General features: G+C 46.9%; 1 protein-coding gene across 1 annotated transcript in view; it reads right to left on the bottom strand.

The window, feature by feature from the left end:
* Window positions 1-212: 212 nt before the first annotated feature.
* FAM162A (family with sequence similarity 162 member A) overlaps window positions 213-25,625 on the bottom strand; it is a 183,234-nt gene continuing 157,821 nt past the window's right edge. Inside the window, exons 4-5 of the mRNA XM_069635817.1 lie at window positions 16,836-16,944; window positions 213-838 (exon numbers count right to left, since the gene is read on the bottom strand). Coding sequence (XP_069491918.1) covers window positions 740-838; window positions 16,836-16,944 — 208 coding nt within the window. The 3' untranslated portion in view covers window positions 213-739. The remainder of the gene's footprint in view (window positions 839-16,835; window positions 16,945-25,625) is intronic.

Below are 25,625 nucleotides of genomic sequence, written 5' to 3'. Positions count from 1 at the left end.
TGAGATGACCACGAGAATGTACACCCCGAGTGACATCAGGACTAATATATAGTCGCTTTCCCATCCTAAATGACATATCCCAAAGAACACTAGAGCATTCCCAAGCGTGGGGCACAACAGACATGTAGAAAAGTAATGTAATGGCAGCAAAGCACAGAGCCCCCATGCAACAGACGGCCATCCCCAAGAGTTCAGATATGAAGACTACCAGAGCAAATCACTCTATCCTTTATTTGGCAGCAAACAGTACCTCGCTGTGCACCCATCTACCTCCATTAACACTGCTGGTGCTGCACCTGTGAAGCAAAGTGAAACAGGGAGCAGCCGGATTGCGTCTACTGTGGCAACTGGGCTAGTGCTTTTTTGATTCATGCTATTGAGCACAAGGGATTGTGGGACACAAGATAATAAAGTAGCAAAAACAGAACTCCAACAAGGAGTGCAATTGAAGAATACATTTGAGGGGACAAAGCGGGAACCCCACAACAAATCCGGGAAATTCTGGCGCACGCACACACACAATCATCTCTCACACTAAACCGATGTGAACATGGTTCCAGATCTCGCACTCCTCTCACGACACCTTGTGCAAAACCACAAAGGTCAACTACGCTCTAAAAGCCAAACTCCAATGCTACGATTTTCAGTGTCCTCCTTTCTGGTGCAAGGCGGATGTGCAGGTTTACACTAAGTTTCCCCTGACACAGTCTCACAGTCTGTGGCCTGCATTCTGCTCCCTTCACTCAGACTTCCTGAGCTCTGCTGCGTGAGACTCTTCCCGTAGACGGGCTTTCTTCTCCAGGTTCATGCCGGAAAGGGATTCATGCCGGCCCACTGCCTGTAGATAAAACACAAACATGGTGACACCACCATTAACCACTCCGCAAAAACAAAAGAACCAGACACTGGGTGGGTGCCAGGAAGGGCAAGGACTTTAGGTTCTGTCACCACCAACTTTTAAGGACGTGTAAATTACCAATGAACTCAGACAGGGAAGAGGCAGGCCGCCCGGCAACCACAAGTGTTATGTCCTTAAATGTTGGATGTTAACTTTTGTAAACAGTTATGATAATTTGCCCCATGCAAGGCATGTTGCCTAGTGATGGCAGAATGTTTACAGTGGAGTGCCCCTGCTCACAGGACATGGAATGTTGATGAGCAAAAGGGTTGAGATGACTGGGAGACCTGCTGGAGAGAAGGTCCGTCAGCGAGAGGCCGCAGCCGTTACGTATGGGACCCAAGTAAACATGTACAAGAAAATCATATGTGGCAAGAGGATAGAAGGCTTAAAGAATACTGAACAGAGTGCAAACAAGTTCTCCAACAAAACTGCACAGAGCAGTGATGGGCTTATGCAATACCAAACAGAAACTCTGAAAAGGTGTTCAGAGTGGACCCTACTGGCCTAGGATTGGGCCATTGTGTATGTGTTTCTGCCAAAGGGTGAGCGACTCAGGGGTATTCCACTGTGCACTTGTCTGCTCCAACATGGGAAAACCTTACACCTGCCAAACCTTTTTTCTTCTCGGACTATATAAACCAACGGATAATACAAATACAACTTTTTCAGCTAACACAATTTGGAAGTTTGGCCAAAGACTACAACTTCCATGTGAGAAGTTTCCAATCCCAGACACAGAAATCCTAATGATCACTGCAAGGTTTGGTTTACATTTTGGTTTCCCTCTAAACCGTACAAAGTCAAACACCAGCCTCTCAATGCTACAATTCCAATGATCAAAATGAAGTTACCAGGCCACAATATTTGCACTGGACACTAGCCATTGACGAGTCGGAATTGACTTTCGCGAGTAACAAATGGTGTGCGTCTGAACAACGTAGGGGCGAGTGACTTCATACCAGTCTTGTAGCTTGCAAATTGGAATTTCTACCTCTGAAGTTACTCTCTATAGTGAATTCATGATTGATAGTCCACAGACATTTAATTTGACCACCCTCTGGGACCCTTGAGAGACACAACAGGAGGACTGGAAACCATTCAAGATTTGAGAAGGGGACATGCATATGGGCATACCTCCTACGCCCCCAAACATTCTGTGTGAATGTAGAACCATGTACCCAGATGAGGAGGAGTGGCCACTGGTCAAGCTGTAGTGCCTAATGACTGGCAGTACCAGGGTTACCACAAGAGTCCTTATTTGCAGAGTTACGGGGCATCTTCACATCGCTAAGAGTTGAAACCATGGAGAGAGTAGGAAATGCTGAAACAAGTGGGTTTTTAATTAATTTCTAATGGTAGGCATGACTGAGCGAATTCCTTCCAGCAGACTATTGTGCCATATTCTGACAATCCAGATAGGTGGTCTCTCTCGCTCTATCCTCAATGTGTTTTTTGGATTGCCGGTGTGGGGATACTTGGCTTGCTCTGGTAAAATGTACAGATCATGGAGTTACCTTCAAAGTGAATCTGGATTCTCTGACTCACAACTGGTTGAGAATTCCTACACAACAGGCAGTCACAGGGGGGTGGGGGGGGGGTGTATAAGTGCTGCCGGTTACTTGACACGAGCACCGCATCCTCAGCAGAGGATCTCCTCCCAGTTGCGTGCCACCCGCCATCACCTACCAGTTACTATAAACGTGGAACTTTGTGCAAAGCATATGTTGCAAGGATGACGGCAGCGATCTCCCAAGAAGGACTTTTGACATGATCGATAGAAGTTAGTAGTGTAGTACCTTTGGCACGTAAAGGTTTCTAATTGACCCTCAGACTTCATACGAATAGGTTCTATATCAACTTTAAATAAAGCAATGCTGTCATTTTGGAAAGGGAATATTTGTGTATTGTCATAAGCATTTTCTTTATAGATGTATTGTAATTCTTGGGACTTCTTGATTGTGACAATATCAGTACAATGGTACAACTTGGTTCTTGTCTATAATTTGACATCATGTATATATTGTACATTTTCAAATATTGACTACTGCATTTTAATATTCCGTTTTATCATGCAGATTTCTGTTACTGTGTAAGGTTCAATTTCTAAACCAAAACACACAAAAAAAAAAAGAAAGTTACATCACTCCCTTTCAAGCAAGCTCTGTCCCTTTAAGCCAAAGGTGTGTTACATTTGCACCTAAAGAGTATGTTATTTGCTCTCTAATAAAGGGTTTGGAAACACACTGTCCCCTTAACACTCTGGGCAGATCATCTGGGAGAGAAAGGACAAATCACGCTTGTCCCATTTTCCTTTTTCAACTAGTTGGGACACCAATCACCACTCAGCGGAGAAACCGTGTATGTCGGACCAGGGGTCCTGTGAAAGGGAGGTGTAGGACCTCCAGGCTACATGAAGCCTCTTTCAGAGAGGATACATCCACCAAATAATATGTGGGAAAAGCCTGGGAATTGGCCCACTGTGCTGCCCCGCAGGTACCTGGAATAGGAAAAGCCTGGGAAGCGGCCCACTGTGCTGCCCCGCAGGTACCTGGAATAGGAAAAGCCTGGGAAGCGGCCCACTGTGCTGCCCCGCAGGTACCTGGAATAGGAAAAGCCTGGGAAGCGGCCCACTGTGCTGCCCCGCAGGTACCTGGAATAGGAAAAGCCTGGGAAGCAGCCCACTGTGCTGCCCCGCAGGTACCTGGAATAGGAAAAGCCTGGGAAGCGGCCCACTGTGCTGCCCCGCAGGTACCTGCAATAGGAAAAGCCTGGGAAGTGGCCCACTGTGCTGCCCCGCAGGTACCTGGAATAGGAAAAGCCTGGGAAGTGGCCCACTGTGCTGCCCCGCAGGTACCTGGAATAGGAAAAGCCTGGGAAGTGGAACACTGTGCTAACCCACAGGTATCTGGAATAGGAAAAGCCTGGGAAGTGGCCCACTGTGCTGCCCTGCAGGTACCTGGAATATTCAAAGTCCTTTGAAAGTGGAAGAAGTGAGAGCATGAACGCCTCCAATCTATTAAGCTTTAGAAACGTTCAGGATCTTCCATCTGCAACAGTGGCTGCAGCTGCTTCATTACAAGATGCAAGTCCTCCATGCATACCCAAAAGTAAGATTTACTGAACAATGTCTTCTCCAGGTAGAATCTAAGAGCACAGAACCCCCCCTTGGCCCCATGCCCCCCGGGCACAACCCATCCCCCACCCCACAACAAGTGAACAACGGGTTGCTTTGCCTGAAGTAGCAGGCAGCCTAAATGGGAACCTCCTAGTAATAAAAGCCAAAGCTTCCTCAAGGACTACTCTTTCTCCAGGAAGCATGACGTAAGGCTAATAACACATTGCACTGCTAACTGACCACATATGCGAATGCCAGGATTCTTTTCATTACCTTTTTGCTCTACAGCTATACAGGCATCCCAGTCATTGCCATCACTCGCCTCATGCTATCCTTCCCTTTTTGTTGCGACCTACGCCTACCTGTTCTGTTTCATCCCACAGACCACGGTCAGGTTTACACTCTGGGTGGGGTCACAGTTGGCCCATAAAGCCAGGGTTTCTGTGTAATAAGATCACTACAGTGCTGATGTGTGCAGAATAAAAGCAAAAGTGCAAGGTCACAGCAACTGGACAAGTCTATGCCGTGTGGTGCATTACGCTCGCCATAAAGGAAGGGTGTGGGATTACAGTTGGGAATCCTCTGGGCCCCCTAAATCCTCACACTCGCCCAAGGCACTCAAAGCAGGCACGGGTCAGGAAGAGGAGAGGAGAGGACTCCAGGAACCAGCAGAGCAGGCGCATAGGATGGCAAGAAGGTGGTGGAGGTTCAGGGGTGGCAAATCCTCATCTGTGCTCAATGCTTTGGGAGCCTGCCTTAAAGTGGGATCCCTATGGTGCACAGCACAAGGTAAATGTGCAGCTCCCAGGCTGCCTGCCATAAGGGAAAGCTGGAGTATCAAAATAAAAGCCAGCCAAGGGCAGGCGTCTCCAGCGGTTCATCACCGTCATGGTGGTGTCATAGGGTTCCTGGTGTCTGCTGTGGCTCAAGACTTACATGACCTCCTTTCATCCTGTTTACGGTCCCGCTTATTGTTACGTTTCAGCAGGGTAGGAGCAGTTCAAACAGGTTTGAAATTCCACTCTCCTGAATCTTGCACCTTCTCTGGAGTTCACGGGTTAGACAATTGGGACATTAGAGACGTCGGGAAGCGGGGCAATAGACTATGAACAGAACTTCTGCCAAGCCATAGGCAGACATCGCTTCTGCAGGAGAGTTTCTTCCTTCCTGCTGCTATTAAAGCCGTCTACACTCCTCACTCAATCCATGCATGGCCTGCTCTACTGCCCTCTAGCGAGCCTTGCTTCTGACAAGGACAAGACAAGCCCCGACATTTACTTCCTGGAAGGTTCTTTAGTCTAATGAAGTATACACCTATCACAAAGACATGTGTAGCTTGAAGTTGTTTGTCAAATCTCTGAAGGCAGTTATATTGAAGGTTCCTAGTGATGGCCTCGACATCCAAAGCATCGAATGCAAAAGCCTCGAAAAAAAATGCATTGAAAAAATGCATTTTATTCTAATTGGGGGTGGGGAGGGTCCCCCCTAACCCCTGTTTCTTTACCCCTCAAAACCCAGGTTAATTATAAAAAAAAAAAACTATCTACAAAAGGAATTTTTCGATGCATTTTTTTTTCCGAGGCTTTTGCATTCAATGCTTTATATTCAAGGGAATCACTGGATACCATATTGAAACCTTTTGTCAGTGTGCACACTACTCACTTGCCCAAGGGACAACCACAGGACAAAGCAAGGCTGCTAAGCTTCCCGGGGTGGCCAAGAGAAATAGGTTGGCAGCATTCCGAATGCGATACTCATTCCCCCACCCCCCCTTTACTCCAGTGCAGACTATCCACAGCGCAATTCTCCCCAGGAATGAGCCAGCCAGGTCACACACGCTCTCTGATTGGGCAGACACCACAGCCTGGACAAGGCAAAAGGAGGCAACATAGGCATGGATTTGGTAGCTAGTTTAGTTTCTTATTTATAGAGCGCACCTAACCCCGAGGTAACTGGGCGCTATGACTTGTGACAAGGTTACCAAAGCATACATACATGGTACATAGGAAGGAGGTGCTTATCGACGAGAAGGTTACATGATCGTCGCCCAGCTGAAAGCTACATATAAGTCAGTAGAGGAGGAGTTGACCGAGGTTAGTCGACAGTGCATGAGGTACAGTAACAGATACAAGGTGTTATGAGTAAAGTGCAAGGTCACCGTGAATGGGCGTATATGAGAAGTAAATTACTAATGATCTGTTACTGTTTCATGTCAAAGAGCCAATTTTTGACTTGGGCTCTGAAGGCCCAGAAGGACCCTTCAGCTCTGATGGTAAGGGGGGGGAAGAGAATTCCATCTTTTGGCGGCCAGTACTGGGAAGCTGGCGCCTCCCGCAGTTTTTAATTTGAACCTCGGGATATTGAGGCAGTGCAAGTAGTAGGATCTGGTAGGTCTGGTTGGTTTCTAGAGAACTTGTCAGCCAGATATTACGGGGCAGAGTTTGACAGGCATTTATGAATGACGACAAGTGTGTAGAGGGAGATCCTGTTGCGCCCGCCTGGGGCCAATGGGCGCCCCGTCTAAAGGACGAAATATGGCTGGAATGTATTGTTCCGGCACCTACACCACCCACCAGCCTAAATGCAGGCGGTGTCCTGTGTCATGGATGGGAGGAGGAGGAGGAGGAGGAGGAGACGAGGCAGGCCTGGAAGAGAACAGGTAAGTGCAGCTTTATTAGTTACTTACTCCAGACATGGGATCCACGCCATCATAGTCCTCTGCAGCCACTTCTTACAGGTCCACTCTTCCTGTGCCACGCCACTCCCAGCCACATAAAAAATAAATAAACGCACTACTTGGCCTGGCACAGGGCATAGCAGCCGGAAAGGCTTGCAGCAGCCCACAGCATAGCCCACTACACACAGGTCCCAACTTCTCTACTAGTTAACAGTCCTTACAGGACATAAGCCAACATTATATCCGACAGCCAGACTCTGTAAAAGGCCACTGTATGGCACGAGATCAGATCTGTGGAGGTAAAAGTTCCTTCAAGTCTTGTATTTTAGCCGCGCACTGTGGGGTCAAAGCTGTTGAAACGGAGCACACGCTGATCAGTAGCATCAGCTTCATGATACTCCATAACCTCCTACTCTGCACCAGTTCTCACCTGCCCGCCATCTTTGCCCCTGCAGGATATACAGTAACGCAACCACTGATTTAGGCCTTGAAGGTACTGGTTGCATGGCACGGCCTCCATTTGAAAGCATCAATGTCACTATTGTTTCTGAAGGTTGCAGTGTGCAGGAGTCTTTCAACACATTAGGATGCTGACAGCTTGGCCCACACATCAGCTTAGGTCTTTGCAATCTGGGCCCCAAATGCATGACACTGAATGTATACCTGGGTGTTTCGGTTGCACCTTGAAACACACCCTGGAGTCTAGTTCTTCTAAGTGGCCGGTGTGTGAGTGGTTGCATTACACAGAACATATTTCCGGAGCACTACCACCATTTGGTCTCCACTTTTCTTTCTATGACAGGGGGGTGGGGGGGTGATTGCTCTGTGCTGGCATTTTGTAAACGACGGTTTCAGAGACTGAAAAAGGCTTCCATGTCGTGGTGAACGGCCCCAAAAATAAAAACAGCCCAAGTTGCTAACCGTGATTGGTGTACTGGTAGCCCAGGCCATCCTTCAAAGCTTTGCTAACCGTAGTGAGTGGTGTACTGGTAGCCCAGGCCACCCTTCAAAGCTTTGCTAACCGTAGTGAGTGGTGTACTGGTAGCCCAGGCCACCCTTCAAAGCTTTGCTAACCGTAGTGAGTGGTGTACTGGTAGCCCAGGCCACCCTTCAAAGCTTTGCTAACCGTAGTGAGTGGTGTACTGGTAGCCCAGGCCACCCTTCAAAGATTTGCTAACCGTAGTGAGTGGTGTACTGGTAGCCCAGGCCACCCTTCAAAGATTTGCTAACCGTAGTGAGTGGTGTACTGGTAGCCCAGGCCACCCTTCAAAGCTTTGCTAACCGTAGTGAGTGGTGTACTGGTAGCCCAGGCCACCCTTCAAAGCTTTGCTAACCGTAGTGAGTGGTGTACTGGTAGCGCGTGGGCTATCTGTACACTGGGCCAACACCGGCATATTACGTGTCCAACATTAGAAAAGCAATGGAAGCCTGGGCATAGGCTATGCTACACCCATGCCCAGGCTCTGCTCCCCCACACGCCGCCACCACTAAGATGATAGCAGGGGGGGGGGGGGGAAGGAAAAGGTAGTTGGGGTCCTTGTAGGAAGCCATACATGTGCTACCAGCTTAAGTTCCTACAGCAACATGCATACTCCTGGAATACATTATGCAGCACATGGGAGGAAGTCGTCCAGTTAGCCTAAAATGTTCATCCGACCTGGAACCTGTATCCAGGAAGAACATGCTAACTTCTTAGTGGATTACACCAAGGGGCGCGTGCTGTTGGTACAGACACTAGCTTCACCCTAGACCACATGAAGTCCTGCCAGAGGAGAAATCTTGAGAACATTGTATGCCTCCACAATGCATGTGGCAACCAAACAGGCCAAAGAGTCCTGCAAAGCCTTGATTCCAGGAGAAGAGGGCTATACATCACAGGGGCATCCTGTTGCCCTTAGAAAGTCTTGGATTTTATGAGAGACTTGAGTACCCTTCTCACATCTTGAAGAGTTCTCACTGCCTCAGCTGATGCTTTCGGGAGGGGGGGGGGGTGAAGGGGAGAACATCTTTGTTCAAGTTTAAGTCAGAGAAGACTGTCGACTGGGACAGAACAAGGAAGGGCTCACAGAACGAAGCTGTCCTTCTGGAACACTACATACAAAAGGTCAGATCTGAAGTTTGCTTGCCTGTCTTGCCAACACGATGGCCACTAGATGCACCGTCTTCCACGTGATGCATTTTACATCCCACACATGGCCATGGGCTTAGAAAGCTTGTCAGACCCATGTTCAGGTCCCAGGCAGGGTGAGGCCTCCTCATTGTGGGCCAGAACCTCAGGAGACCGTTCATGTGCACTTTATCACTGGATTACACAATGAGAAGACTACACACAGAGCGAGATTCACAGGAGTCCACCTGAAGGCCAACTAAGACTCAAACGATACGCCCCAATGCTCATCCAGAGAGCAACACCAAATCCACACCTTTTCGATGGATCACTTTAGAATGGCAGGGATTAAAATAAGGATTCGCTGAGCAAAAGCTACTGCTGTGGAATGGGGGAGGGGGGCGAGGAGCTAGTACATAGCATGTCCCAAATCTACCTTGCACACGAGCTTCACACTTTAAGCTTGTGTCCATTACACACGACACAGCACACTTTAAAAGGTCTCCTCTGTGTATCCTACTGCAGCATTGTTCACATTCCCACATGCACAGAGTTTGTGTCACATACGACTGTTTGAAGGTTACTAGCTGACCTGGTCAGTCAAATATAGCTCATGGCAGTTGTTGGTGTCGAGAGGTTACAGTGACACCAAGAGGCAAGGCAGAGGAGACAGATTGGGAAGATCAGTGTCAGAAAAACAGAGGGCGCACATAGCATCATTTGTCGCTGGTCCTTTGAGACACAAAATCGCAAATAAAAAATAAATACTTAAAAAAAACAACAACAAAAAAAAAAAGACCTTCAAGCATGCTGATGGAAAAGAACAAATTAGCTCAATGAAGAAACCCAAAGCTCAAGTAGCGCCGTGCCTCCCCTTATCCTTTACCCAAGGAGTATGAGCCAATTTACTAGACACAAGGCATGAGTGTGTGTGTGTATATATATATATATATATATGTATATATATATATATATATATATATCTCAATTTATAGAAAAAGAAGAAAAAGAAGAGTTCCTGATGCCCCGTTTGTCAGAACAGTTAGCTCTACTTTGTTTGGTTTAATAGGTATGCCCCTTTTAGATTAACTTTATTGATCGTTATCAGTTTTAATGGGGAACATTTCTCTCTTCCATGTTCTCCAATCCCTCAAAGCGCCCATCCACCCCCACTCACCAACACCCCTCACGCTCAACAATTCTCCATCACCACTCTGCCAGTAATGCTGCCAAGTCACAACTCTCACTCCCCAGTCCGTACCACAAATAAAAACCGTTCTCCCAACGGACACCCAAGCCTCCCCGGTTCCTACAGCCCCTTGTTTTCCTTCCTTCTGCATCTCACATCTTCCCCCAGACCATCAAGCTCTTCCCCGTTCCTTTCTCCCAATCTACAGATTGCTCCCTCTTTCCAACCACCAATTCCCCTCACATCTGTCTTTCTGCCCCACCACCCCTTTCCTTTCTGGTGTAGGCTACCCCCCCTCTTTCCTTTCTTGCCCACCTGTCCCCCGCACTTTCCTTTTTATGATCTACAATTCCCCCCTTCTTGGCCCCCCCTTTTGACCTCAGCTACCTCTATGCTTTCTTGCTCACTGCTCACTGCTCACTGCTTACGCCTCTGGCTCATAGCCCCCCCCCCCCCCTCTAAACGACTGCTCTCCCTCTGCTTCCATGGCCTCTGCTTCCCTCCGGACCACTCCCCCCTCATATTGCAATTTTCTTAATAATGCAGATATTGAACTATATGCTACCCTATAGTTAAAGTAAAACAGGTTTACCTTCCAAAAATTCTATTACTAATAACTTCATTCAGATGTGTCTGGATCACGCCCAACCCCCACGTGTCCAGGCAGGCACCTCCAAACAGGAAACTTGTGTTAAATGGTTCAAAACCAAAGATCGTTTTTTCGGCTTAGTCCGATTCATTTTTCCATAGAGAAAGAAATGCACCCACTGAACACCCAAAGCGTGAAAGCTGCTTGGTGGATTTGCACCAAAAAGGAACTACGCTGGGCACAAAGAATCGCACTTGTTCCTTTGGTTTTTTTGGTGCCCTCTTTAAAATATTCAACAGAGAAAGTGTTGCCCGCTGCTCCCAACAAATATATCTGAATTTCCATCGGGCAAGGGTGTAGGAGCTCTGGCTTTTGTTTATTTTTGTCAAATATTAAAATGATGCAGGTAATTTAATCTCTGAGAGGGTGCGCTGCTAACCAGAACCCTCTCCCGCTCCATGCTAAAAGCATAGTGGCATGGGCTCTGCTGCATCCGTCTCCTGATCTGCAGCGCCTGCTCTCCAGTGACACAGAGCAGGTTTAGAGATCACAGGTGCCATTTTGACAGTTGCTGTGGCAGCCAAGTCACTTTAGCACAGAGGCTGCATTTAAAGTCTGTACATTTCTGTCCGACAACCACATAGTTATAAGTTACTATTCTGGTGGCAGTTTATCTTTAAACCTAAAAACACGCCTGCGTTTAAGGTATGGTGGATAGTAATTCACCCAACTATAAGAAGCCACATCTCTTATATAATACTTGCATAAACATTGAGCCCAGGTCACCTGCGCCGTTTGTGTGTAGTCTGGTCATACTACATGGTCCTGCTACTAGCAGGTCAAGAGACTGAATGGCTGTCCCTCCCCTTTGATCCTTTGTGAGGTCCAGTAGCACCGCTCCACAGGGAGACCGCCTCTCAGCAGGGATTGCCCTGGGACACCAGCATCAAAGGGCATATCCTAAACAAAAGCACTAGCCCCACACCAGGGTGTTGAATACCAAAGGGTCTTTGATGCTATGGGTCTGAGGGGGCGGTGGGGCAGCGTTAGTCCATACGGAGTGAGCTCAGCAGTCTCGTTTCCCTCTGTACCCCTTTCCGTTCTGTTCCCTCCACTTCCTTTCGCAGAAACCACTTTGGGTATGATGTCTGAAGGCAAAGACCACTGGTCTCAAGGACATGGATTGGACCCCTTATCACAGGTTTGCTTTTGTCCAAACACCTTTGATTCATCCCTGGACTTCCATCATTACAAGAAGAATTTGTTGGGCCTGTTGGGAGAGCAGTCCTTTCCAAAGTCCTTCAGCTGTGAGGGGAAGCCAGTTAGTCGAATGCAGAGGCAACCTCTGCTCCTCAACTATCCCCAGGACACATGGGGGGGGCCTGCTGCTGGAGCCAGATCTGCCTCGCTGCTAGCTAGACCAGGACCTCACTGGCGGTGAAGGGTTCCTGCAGGCGTTTACCAGCCTTCTCATAGTTGGAGAACAAGGACCTATTGTCTATTCACTCTTGTTCCCTTCCCTTCCGCCTTGTGTTAGGCAGAATCCTGTGCAGTTCCCTTGGGGAACACTGCAAAAAGATTAAGACTACATGACTAAGCAGTAAACCCAATTGGTAGCAGTCTGCACCACCCAGATATACCTGGTAGCTGTGGCTGAGCAGTCAGACTTCTCTCAAGAAGAGTAGGGCAGTATATAGAGTATACACAATAGGGCTAAAAATACAGTAGAGCAAACAAACACTGACCAGTGCTTTGTATCAAAAGTATATAATTATTTATTAAAACACACTAGCACTCTAAATCAAAAGCAAGTTAAAACACAGTCAGGTAAATTATAAACACCTCCCTTGATAACTATTTGAACAAATAGTGGTGTTTTAACCCTGACTTGTCTAACAGATGTGAGCGTGTAACCTAGATGGCACTCCAATAGTTAAGTTAAAGGGAGAGAAAAAGGCAGGGCATAAAAATAAAACCGTTCCCAACACTTTTAGAAGTACAAAGCAAGGGAGTAGAGGCAGTATACACTGTAGAGCCAAAGTTCATAGACCAGGCCCATTTTAAATGGAGTAAAGCGAAATGTGCCCAAGATCACACAGTTTAAAATGCACTAAAAGTATTTGCAGAATGTTCAAAAGAGGTTAGGGTGATTCAAGAAGTAAAGTTAGAAGGTCTGGGGCCAACCCAGTTGGAAAGCCAAGGATTTAAGGGTCACCTTTAACAATCCGTGGAAAGGGAGGCCAGGCAGACTACAGTACCTTTAAGAGAGAGGAAGCTCCAGCAGTGGCAGTTGTTCCTGGCAGCGGGTGCAGTTTGTTGTTTCGACCAGGGGAAGAGAGGATCTCGTCGAGGAGGAAACCTAGAGTCGTTGCACTGCCCAGGGATGAAACCAGCCACGGAGTTTGTCAGTTAAAAGGTGTGTTCCTTTTATTTGCGGTCAAAGTGGTGAAGCTTGGCTATCGGGCCGCCGGGGTGCTTGGCACAGGCGATTCGACCAAGAGAAGTCTTTGGAAGGCTAAAGGGGCAAACTGGTTAATCCCACCAGCTCAAAGGAAGAAGACTCGTCCAGCAGAAGATCTTCTCTTGTCGTTGGGAAAGTGGTGAGTTCGTTGCAGCAGGGCTTCACCAGTGGTGTCGTTGCAAATGGCTCAGCTTCTTCCCTCTTCGTATTCTTAGGTCCTGTTGCAACTTCTGAAGTTCCAGTCCCAAAGGCCCTGCTTTTATGCAGAAAAACCCCCATTCCACAGCCTAGCTGTCACTCACACATGCTAAGTGGTGAGCCGGGCAGCTCACCACCGGGCCAATCAGAATAGAGTGCGACTTGGGTTGCTAAGGCAACGCAGTCCAGGGTGCCAATTCCCCTCCCCACCCATCCTGTGGAACCCAGACAGAGTGGCACCATTTAGAGGGCTTCTGTGGAGAAGCCCGCCAAAAAGTGGAACAAAGGACTCAACCTTGGTTAGAGTTACAGAGACGGACACGAACGCCATTTTAGAAAAGAGTTCTGGCAAAAAGACCTAACTTTTGATTTAATATTAAATAAATAAACCGGCGGTATCTTTCACATTGCACCAAAAAGTGGTGCGTTTAAAATCAATGGGAAAATCCCATAGGAAATATTCCGTGTGGTAACCACTGCCACCAGCCAGAAACTCGACAAGGCGGGACTGGACAGTGCCCCCTCGAAAACAGAGCCAGGGGCAATCGAATTAACCCCTTCCAGTACTTCCACAATATAATGGTTTGTACTGGTTCTGTTCACAATTTGGGACTAGTAAAGTCAATGGTGACTTTACATGCCCTGGGAGACAGCAGTCAGTGCCAGGGTGTATGGAGTGTATGTTTGGGGGTCACTATGACACCCCTGTGTTAATGCCCTGAGGGTGCTGTGTAACACATACACAAAAACAGATGATACCCTATGGAGTAAAAGACCCCATAAGCACACAAAAAGTCAAAGACATACCTCAGATCATGCCTAAGAGTGGGAGGAAAAGAGTCTCACTCTTAGCAAGAGAAAAAAACAAACCCCAAAAATCCAGCAAAGCTGCTGGGGGACTCACTAGGTTTGGGAAATTAGCCTTATAAGAGAATTCTCCCTAACACCTTGTGGCGCGTTGAAACACTGTCTTGTTGTACAAGCACCTTATACATGACCAATACATATCTTGTCCGTCAGCCACTGGATTAGGACTCTCAGCACGGAGCTAAGAGCCCAGGATCCCTGTGCTGTCAGAGCACTTCACCCTGTTCACTTATTCGAACCACAAGGACCATCTGGAGATGGTTTCGGGACTCTTCCCCATCTTTGAGCCGCTGTGCTGCACTCTCAAACCAGATTGTTGTCCCAACGCGCCAACTGAGCGCATCATTGCGTTGACTCAAATAAGATGAACATGGTACAACTGCCTCATCCTAACCACCTGCTTCTTCGTCGCCAATCCCGGTGGCTTCATTGAACCACAATCCTCTTAACGCTGCCTACATCCGCCCAACTTTAAATGCACATCCAGTCATCAGCACCTTTGCCGTCAAAGAGAGCTCAGTAGCTCATCCAATCCGCACTTAGTTGAATGTTACATCGACAGCAGCGAACCTTAGCTCAACCTCGACAACTACTCCCCCATCTGAACCACGAGACCGCCTCATTCAAGCCTGGTTCGAAAAACGTGCATAGTGCCAAGAAACCTGTTTCGATGATGTTGAACCACTTAGAAAGGTGGAAAGGTACTGATTGCCAACTGTACCCTGGTCCATTGTTGGACCCTTGAACCTGGTTAGGTCACCTTTAATCCCTTGTCCCACAAGAACATATCCTTTTAAAGAATATTGGTTGATGAAGCTGGTGAAAGCCAATCAAAAAACACAGAGTGCTGCATATTCTGTGCTCTTTCCACACGGGTGGGTTTAGTGTAGTGCTTTTCTATTTAAATAAAGTATACATACTTTTATAGAACCTTGGATATTCCTTTAATTTTCTACTGATGTACTTTGCTGTTCGGGTTGCTACGGTTAAACATGGACATCCCTCTTGAGAGCATAGCCTGCCCTCGGCCCACATTACCACACAATACAAAGGCGAGATCGCTCTCAACTGTTCCAGCTTCCACTTCATGATTGGGATCACTCTTGTTTTGTAGACGTGCGAGGGCTGGGTATGCAGTTCAGCCACTACTCATCTTTGTACTCTAGGTTAGAAGTCATTTCGTCCCAATATCTCCCGTGGTGTATTGAGCCAGAGACTTTTCAGAAATGAAAAGTCTTTTTGTTGCTCAAGGCAAGCGATTCCTGCAGTAATCCTGCAGGAAGCCGGAACTGAAAAGTGGTCAAAATTGTATTTGGAAGGGAAAACTGGTACATTCATGTCAGATAGGGGAAGAGAAAAAAGGACCTTATGGGCAGTGGGGGGATTGTAGGATGGGCAGGGGAGCCCATTTGGGGAACAACATGTTGCATTATTGGGGGAATACAGCAGAAATCTTGTGAGATTTCTACTAAACCTCAAATGGCACGCATGGAAATGAGTCGTATGAACAAAAGATTGTAAATGGGTAATGGAAGAGGATCAAAGAGGAACTACACAAGTGGGGAAATAAGGGGACCCCAAGAACAGGTGGGGGCAGGTGATGAGTGCCAGTGGAAATGGGGGAAGATGTTTAAATTGGAGCATTTCCCCATTACTGTGGAAATCGGCAGACATTTTACAGCGGGAATCGGCGTAGGGAATTAATCACTTCCCGCTGAATTTCAGGGGTTTTATTGTGATACATCAGATCACCTTCACTCTTTCAAGCTCTTCCAGAGGAGATATATACATCTGCCACAAACAATTTGCATATTGCTGCATATTCCATTATAGGAAGTCTTAGCCCAGTAGGAAGTTTTGAGCACACCAATTTAAACATCTAAAATGTGCTACCACATGTGAAATAACAGTGTGACCACAACCACTGCCTCGTTTTCATGGGTTCTGAAAACATGGCCATACATTGATTAAGCAGGTACATATTTGAAGATTTCCTTTCGATAACCAAACTAGCACATGTAATCTACACTTGTCAGAACTTCATTTTATTGTCGATCTTACAAATGTGGCGCCATAAGCCTCTTAAAAGCGAGGTTAATGGGTTTTCGAGGGCCCATGGTCTGCACATTTCATTCTGCAGGAACCCTTCCACGAACGCTGCGCAAGAAAAGCTTGGAACCTGTATTTGTTACGGAGAACAACATTTTTGACAAAGAAATCTATGTGCAAAAGTCCACTTCGGAGGCGACGTGCATTAAAAGAAAATAGGTCCGCTTAAGCATGAAAGGGAGTCTGGTGCCTGTGTGGAAATCATAGGAACGTGCACGGAGCGGGAACAGTAAGTGGGAATTCAGAGTGTTGACTGGAGTCGATAGGGAAAACCATGGGTACGGTAGAGGTGTGGGCACAGGGTTGCATATGGATGGTGGAATAAGGCGGATAAATATTAAGGAGAAAGTAAGAAGGGGAGTTGTAGTGGGTAAAGTCAGGGGAAGGAGCGTTACCGTGGGCTCTCCGTCCAGATTACAGGCGCAGGAAGAGAGACGAACAAAGGGATAAGGAAAGGCTGAAGGAAGCCAGAAACCTACTGGAGGGTGAAAAAGTGCAGCGTAGCAATGAAACCATGGCATCATTGCAAAGTGTTGACGATCAGCCCCGTTCACACTAGATTCTGCAAGATGGTCACATGGCACCAGGCCACCAGAGGTAGTGTTGGGTCCGTTTCACTCACCCTCTTCCCAGAGACGACCATGGTGATGCACCCCATGATGGTCAGCACGATCATGATGTAGGAGACCTTCACGCGGACCTTGTTCTTCGCAGCATCGATCATCTCAAACCTTGGGATGACAGAAAAAAAGGCTTGCGTCATTAACGGCCTTCTGCGTTCTATCAACTTCACGCATTAACTGCTACACGGGACGCTCAGCAATGGTCTACGGTGTTGTGTGCAATATTCAAGTGTTTTCCTGATCTTGCAGAACAAATGTTATGTCTCAAACCTGGAGGGCACAAATTAATACAAAAAAAGATGGATGGTTTTCAACCTTGACTTTTTGGTTGAACCCACTAAGCTTTTACACACTAAAGAATTCAGACTATCCCAACTGCCCCAAACGAAAGTCCTTATGAAGCTAGGATCTCTTTGTCTTTGCGATCCAAGTGGAATCAGTGTTCAACATGGAGCCAACAAAACAGTCATAGGTTACACCACCACAGTGCCTCCAACTAAGGCCTGTTGTGCTTAACCCCATCTGGAATATACTACACGGGTATAGCTCAGTGGCAATGCACTCATCTTCAGAGCAACACAGTTTCGAAGCCTAGGTTCACGCTTAGAAACCTCTTCGGCATTAAGCACGCTATACAAAACAATTATTCAAAAACAATAACCCTGAAGTCTAACCCATGGAGAATCTTTAAAAGAAGCTATATTTGCTACTTGCTGACCCCTGTATCAAGAGCATCTGGCACCACTGAGCAGTTGTCCACATTAGGCTACTTGAGGTCATGCCTCGCTGCACACATTAGGTTCATATTGTGCCTAAGTGGTCTAAGGTCAGATTCGAATATTAGAAAAATGGCTCCATGAAGCCCATTTAGAAGGCTTGCGACACCGACATCGCCAAGCAGACAATACAACGGGAGCCGGTGAACATTGTGCCCCTAAATTGGCACTTGAGACTGCTGAAGAGTGAGAGCAATGTGTAAGTTGGCACTTGAGATTGCTGAAGAGTGAGAGCAATGTGTAAATTGGCACTTGAGATTGCTGAAGAGTGAGAGCAATGTGTAAGTTGGCACTTGAGATTGCTGAAGAGTGAGAGCAATGTGTAAGTTGGCACTTGAGATTGCTGAAGAGTGAGAGCAATGTGTAAGTTGGCACTTGAGATTGCTGAAGAGTGAGAGCAATGTGTAAGTTGGCACTTGAGACTGCTGAAGAGGTGAGAGCAATGTGTAAGTTGGCACTTGAGACTGCTGAAGAGTGAGAGCAATGTGTAAGTTGGCACTTGAGATTGCTGAAGAGTGAGAGCAATGTGTAAGTTGGCACTTGAGATTGCTGAAGAGCGAGAGCAATGTGTAAGTTGGCACTTGAGATTGCTGAAGAGTGAGAGCAATGTGTAAGTTGGCACTTGAGATTGCTGAAGAGCGAGAGCAATGTGTAAGTTGGCACTTGAGATTGCTGAAGAGCGAGAGCAATGTGTAAGTTGGCACTTGAGACTGCTGAAGAGCGAGAGCAATGTGTAAGTTGGCACTTGAGATTGCTGAAGAGTGAGAGCAATGTGTAAGTTGGCACTTGAGATTGCTGAAGAGCGAGAGCAATGTGTAAGTTGGCACTTGAGATTGCTGAAGAGTGAGAGCAATGTGTAAGTTGGCACTTGAGATTGCTGAAGAGCGAGAGCAATGTGTAAGTTGGCACTTGAGATTGCTGAAGAGTGAGAGCAATGTGTAAGTTGGCACTTGAGACTGCTGAAGAGCGAGAGCAATGTGTAAGTTGGCACTTGAGATTGCTGAAGAGCGAGAGCAATGTGTAAGTTGGCACTTGAGATTGCTGAAGAGCGAGAGCAATGTGTAAGTTGGCACTTGAGACTGCTGAAGAGCGAGAGCAATGTGTAGACAGTGAAGTGTCTAATAGCAGAACAGTGTAAGCAATGCACTAGACTTCTGATGGACCACTCAGGACTTGTGGAAGAGAGGAGTATGATGGGCTACCGCAGAGGCACAGAGGGTCACAAAACAAACGCAAAACTTGAGAAATGCCTCAAACAAAAAGAAAATATAGACATCCGAGTCCATCTTGGATTTTTATCATAACACGAGCAGACCAATGCTTCTGTGGGCAGGACCAAAAAGGGGAGGCCCTGCAGGCACAGAAGGAGAAATGGCACATGATAAACTCCACACCTGCAGAACTGCCCGACATGTGGCTGGAGCCTACCGAGAAAGTTGCCGAGGATCCCTGGAAGGAATTGCCATCTGAAGGGTCATACAAAGCCGCCACTGGTGGTAGCGAGAGAGATCCATGTTCCTAGGTCTATGGGTTGCGCACAAAAGGCTGCAATTCCGTGGCTACAACCTTTTATGCACGTCCCTCTCCTGATCCATGTCGGTGGGGAAGGAGGGCGTTTCTCCCCCTTTCCCCCGGTTGCATCTGTGTTCCGCAGTGTCGGAAGCCTGTGCAAGACTTTATGACCCTGGGCTTCTGGCGCCATGGCTCACAGGCTGCAAGCAGAATCATAATCCATAAAAGGAGGAGACCACCATCACTGCATGCCCCCGAAGAGGCAGTGGCGGAGAGGTGCATGCAACAAGTCTGCAGGTAGAGGATACCAAATGAAAGGGGAAACCCATGAGGGGTATCGTGACGCAGAAACAATGCAGAGTGGTGAGGGTTTTGCCGATCCCTCTTTTCCCGGTCAACTTTCTTCCAATTTGTTCCCCAAACAAGGATTACACACGTACGACCTACGACCACCATCATCATACACTCGCCCCTCAACCTGCTTTTACCTTCCTAGTTTGCCAGATTTTCATACTTCTATCAGTTCACCTCCTCGCCCCAGAACAGACCACAGCCTGCTTACTGGGGGCAGGGGCACAATAGGCCACTGTCTGCACTCGCCATTGCACAGTAATACCAGCGTTCAAGGTCGGTTCAGTATTATGTTTATTAACATAGCAGAATATCAATACTCTGCAAACCAGGCACAAGCAGTCCTTCAATATCGGGCAGGTGTGTTCCTCACCCCAGGAACTATAGGCCACCACCATCTGTGACAAGAGTTGGAAGCCAAGTTTAAAATCCCAAGTGACAGCCACACAGCAAATATGGGGTACTGAGTGCATCTTCTAAAGCGACCCATTAACCATTATGTTGGTCTACAAATTATTGTGCAGCCAAAAATACTAGAACGCTACATTGAGGAAATGACGACGACCCCACAAAGGTGGAAACATTACCTACGCGTTACACTCGAAGGAGTCCATTGCTCTATTTAAGCTAGCTTGTGGCTAGCATTCAAGTACATTAAATGCATTGGTGGTGGTGGATGCAAAGCTTTATTGGGTAATGTCTCTTTCGCCATTTTCCATAGTAAGTGTTCTTTCTGTTGGTTCACATTACAGAAACTAGAGCGTGTACGCTGAGATCAAATCTAGTTTTTCTCCAAATTGCATGGTCATCGATGTTCCAAGACCCATGATGTATCCCCTTAACCAATCTTCTTCTGTTCCTTTTTGCCACCACTGTATATTGTTCCATTTTTTCTGTCCCAACAGTATTCTCTTAGGGACCACTAATACTTTGTGTACTCTCCTCTTCTTGCCCCCATCATTCAGGTTTACATTCTGCATTTACGTGCAAAGGATTAGGTGTTGCAGTCAAGTGAATCGAGTAAAAGGGTGTGCAGGAGTCAGCGGCTGGTGCAGAGTTTCGGAAGCACAGGAGCCGGTGAGGAGGTCTGGAGGATCCCAGAGAATTTCTGGCACCGAGCAGGCAAGCAGCAGGCAACAGAAGGCCGGAAGGAAGGGGAGCCAAAAACAGCGACTGAACTGTTCCACCAATGGATAATGGCACCTGCAACCCAAGTCATGAGTTTCCTTTTGCGGATCCCTCTTTTCAACGGCCACTGCTTTCACTGAAATGTTGGTGTTCATTCCATTAACTCTGCGGCTGGCCAGGGTCATCGCAGCGGAAGGCCGGTCGCCTCGCACATTTTAGCCCAAGCGCCAGGTTTTTTTCCCTCTGCAGTGGCTGATTGATCCCAACTGTTCAGCACGGAGGCCCTGAATCATTGCATCCACCACCCTTTGCAGTAGATGCTTCATGGATACACAAGGCGTTCTTCTGCTGCTGGGACAGCAATGTGGAATCGGCCCACGCTACGCAGGTAAAGGGATTAGTGCCAGTTCAAGACATGCTGCATGGTCCACAAAGCCCGGCATGGACCTCGTGTTCAATTCCCGATTTCAGCGTTTACTCTGTACACACCCTGCAGGAACCTATGGAGAACAAATCCCAAAAATAAAGAGAACTGTTAGGGGTCAAGGCTTCCCATATCTTGGAGCTAAGCTGTCAAACTCTACCAACCATGGACAACCATCCCATATCAATTTAAGAAAGTCGCGAAACACCAGGCTTTTCCAGAAAGAACATTCCCTCTTATAACCAGCTTTATATTTCTATCCATCTTACCCCGGTAGTCCACGACCATTTGTACAATGTGGAAAATAGGAGTATAGGATGGCTTCCTGGAGGAAATCTCTCCTTACTACCATGGTACAGGTCTGATGGGTGGCGGGAACTTGAGGTCAGTAAGGAGCTCCACTCTTGGGTGTGACAAAGCCCACTTGGTTTCCTTATCCTTCAACATGGACCAGCTTTCATACTTTCTCCCAAGTTTGCAGCTTTAATTTGATTTTCCAACACCAAGAAGCATTTTTCAAAAAAGGCACAAGATGGCCTGTTACAACAATTACAAAATCAAACTACTGATGGAGAATTCGATGGCCACTATGGCCTCTAAACAAATCAATACAGTCCACATAGTTTTGGCAAAGTCAGGCAATGTTACCATGTCTTTGAAATGGGGGGTGGGGGGGGATCAATGATCGATCAGCCTAGATTCCTAGAGATTTTATGTTTTTAGCAACAAAACCTTACATTCTAAAAAAACATCCTTAGTCCCTTCCGGATAACTAAAGCAAACATGCAAGGTTTTCAAGTTTGTTTATTGAAAGCGTTACGTAGTGCTGGAACGGCTAATTAAGGCAGAGGAGTTGACAGGCCGAAAACTACTTCCAAGGGTCAGATGTAGGAATAGAACTTTTTAGAACAGCCATGGTTAATATGACATTTGTGCAGGATGCACCATCTGGTCCTCTGCTTGGAAGCCAGCATTGGACCATCTGGTCCTCTGCTTGGAAGCCAGCATTGGACCATCTGGTCCACTGCTTGAAAGCCGGCATTGGACCATCTGGTCCACTGCTTGAAAGCCGGCATTGGACCATCTGGTCCACTGCTTGAAAGCCGGCATTGGACCATCTGGTCCACTGCTTGAAAGCCGGCATTGGACCATCTGGTCCCCTGCTTGAAAGCCGGCATTGGACCATCAGGTCCCCTGCTTGAAAGCCGGCATTGGACCATCTGGTCCCCTGCTTGAAAGCCAGCATGCTGGATTTGTCGTCTATTGGGAGCAGAGGGAGAGGAAGCTGGAATGGGAGCAGTTGGTGGGATTTGGCATTGCCAAAAGGTCACAACATCTACAAGTGTTTGTTCATTTGTCCATTTGCTCTGTAAACAGTCCACTTGATCTGTGTGGATAATTGAAACCCTGAGCTTTGCATATGAAATGGTAAGGATCTTTGGTCAGATCTTTGGCATCAGATAGTGAATAAACCAACTTTATGCCATAGTTCCGAAATCCTTCCAGAGTTGGAGATTAAAAGAAGAGTGCCCCTAGACTTCATTCTCTTCACCTAGAGCATCACATGAGAGAGAGAGAGATGACATTTGTGGAGGGACACAAAGCAGGGTGGAGTAAGGAACCAGACAAGGATATTGTGTTCCAGCAATTTATTAAAACAATAAAAATATTGGAACCAACTCTCAATCACATGGTGGGGCAGAATGACAGTTATAAAAATGACAATCCTGCCCAGACTATTATATTACTTCAAGGCACTCCCCATAAGAATCCCGCCCACGTTCTTCTAAGCACTAGCCAAAATGATCCAACATAGCACTAACAGCCCCGAAGAAAAAGGGAAGCATGGCTCTCCCACATTTCTGAAAATATTATGAGGCAACACAAATGTGGGTCTTGAAAAAAATGGATCCCCAACAATTCAGAGAAGATATGGGAAGCACAAGACAGGGGGGTGGCAAGGAAAAGCCTTCAACATCTATTGTGGACCAGCCCCGAACATAGACACCCAAATGTCAGTATAAGTGAGATCATGAGCGCAGTGCTGGAAATAAGGAACAGGGCGACAAAAAAAAAAAAAAAAAAAAAAAAAACACAACTATAAATCAGGCCCCCTTCATGCCAATGTTTGAGAAGCCGGAATTCCAACCGGGCACAGAGAAAGGAAAGTTCCAAAAAAGGATAGATTCCGAATGCACAAAAGAGGGGCATATGTACGAAGACCAACAGATTAGAACATTCACGGAATGCTGCACACTCCTCGGCCTCACAGAAAAAGATAGATTCAAATATTAACAACTTCATCACTAGCTCTCCACCCCAAGGATAACGCAGGTGGCAACAAGAGATCTAACCCCATGCGAGTCATTTATCAGCTCACACCCAGGAGACAAACTCGTATCTACATTGTACAAATTCATAAATGCCCAGGCGGAAGACACAAAATGGCAAAATATGAAGAGATGGGACGGGGAGAGAGAGATCTCGAGAGACCAGTGGGAATATGTCTGGCAAATTATCCCCAAATGGACACGGGCGATCCAGATGAGAGAAGCATGGACAAAGATAATGATCCAATGGCACTACACTCCAGAAAGACTACATCGAACGTACAACACTTAAACCAAATGCTGGCGGGACTGTGATGCGGAGGGCACATGGAGACATATCTGGTGGGATTGCCCGAAACTACATGACTTCTAGTCGGAGATAAAAACCCAAATGCAAGAGAGGTTTAAAGGAGCAGAACTCCTAAAAGAAGAGGTTTGGATGTGCAGCATGTGGGAGCCCCGAGACAGGACGATGACAAAGACACAGAAGAGAAACTTTATGGGTCTCCTGAACGCCACCTGGCTAACAATAGCCCAAAGATGGAAACAGAAATCACCGCCATCTATGATAGAATGGCTGCAGAGAGTCTGGCAATTCATAGCAATGGAGCGCATAGCATAACATCCAAGGGGCCCAGCAAAACTTTCAAGCAGACTGGGGGCTAGTGCTAGAATACCTACAAAGTGATTACATGTTACAATGGTGCCCACACAAAATCAGAATCTTGGACATGTTTTCATGAGGGGACAAACTCTAAGGTCATACCAGTAATGTGATAAACATTAATCATCCGGTGGGGGGAGTTGGAAGAGGGACAATGTTGAAAGTCCCACAGTTCTTTCTCTTGTTTTGATTTCTTAAAAATGCAATAACAACAACTTAAAAAAAGAAAAAGAAAATTAAAGCCCCAACTCTCCCCATTTCTCTTGGGTTATCCCTACCTGGTCTACATATACTCTGTTCTTCGAAGTCAAGATGAGGGTAAAAAGAAGTGTATTAGTCCACAGTCCAAAGCTATTCTAACCCTACCACTAATAGTTCAGCATCAAAGAAGAAGAAGATATATTACCAGAAGAAGGATTCCCTTCTCCTGGTAAACCAGATCAGTCTTTACCAGCCTTTTGCTTTAGTTTCAGATTCAATAAAGGGTTTCGGGGCAGAAGAACGGCTCCCTTCTCCTGACCCCACCCTGTAGTCTTCAAAGCCCTTTTGAGTTACACCCCCCCCCCCCCAAGAACTTTTCCAACGGATCCTGGAGGCCATTAAATGGTTTGGGTCGTTTATGGCAAATAAGCGATCAGCTGGTGAAATTTGGGGGCTGTACGTCAGAGCCTATTACATTGAGCTGCGGAGTTCCGCTAGGATCTTCTGTCTCCATTGTTATTTAATTTATATATTCAGCTGGCTTGTGAAGACTCATGGGTTAAGTTACCCTTCGTATGCCGATGAGACACATTTATATTAAGATCGATAACATTGAGGATGCCTTCAGTAAGGTCAATCAATGTCTGGAAGACATTAACAAGTGGATGGCAAACAATTAGCTGCAGCTCAATGCAGCTAAAACTGAGCTCATTCTATTTGGACCTAGGCTGCGGGTCCTGGCAGCATGGAATTCCCTCACCCCATGTATCCTCCGCAAGGAGTTGCAATTTGCCCCAACAATCAAGAACCTGGGCTGTGTGTGGCAGGAGAATTTGGGGAGTGAAGCACAGGTGGGGGCTAAGGTTCAGGCAGTTTATTACTCTCTGTGGCTGCTCCGGGGTGTGTTACTATTCAACCCTGTGGAGCATCCTGCGGCTGTAGTGGGGTCTATGACAAATACCCATTTGGATTACTGTGATAGTCTGTTGATGGGCATTCTGGCCAAACAATTGCACAGGCTGCAGAATTCCCAAAATGCTGCAGTCAGACTGATAGGCCGGCTTGGGAGATGGGATCATGTCTCCCCTCTGCGAAGAATGCTGCATTGGTTCGTTGTGGAAGACCGGATTAAATTTAAAGTGGCGTGCCTGATCTCCAAATGTTTAAATGGTTTGGCACCCGAGTACCTCAGCTGCACAATTTGCCCTTACAATCCTCCAAGGTTGCTTCGGTCAGGGGAGCAGCTATTGCTGAGCGCTCCTCACACAGTTTGTGTTTCAAGCGGAGATAGGAGATTTGGAGTTTTAAGACCTAGACTATGGAATGAGCTACCTTTGGATATTAGGGGCTGCCAGACACCGTTTCTGCTTCGGAAGGCGCTTAAAACCTTCCTTTTTAAATAG

Source organism: Ambystoma mexicanum, chromosome 7p, assembly GCF_040938575.1.
Source record: "Ambystoma mexicanum isolate Mex_15411 chromosome 7p, UKY_AmexF1_1, whole genome shotgun sequence".
NCBI lineage: Eukaryota > Metazoa > Chordata > Amphibia > Caudata > Ambystomatidae > Ambystoma > Ambystoma mexicanum.
The sequence above is the reverse complement of the archived record's forward strand: the minus strand, read 5'-3'. Positions and strand labels throughout refer to the sequence as shown.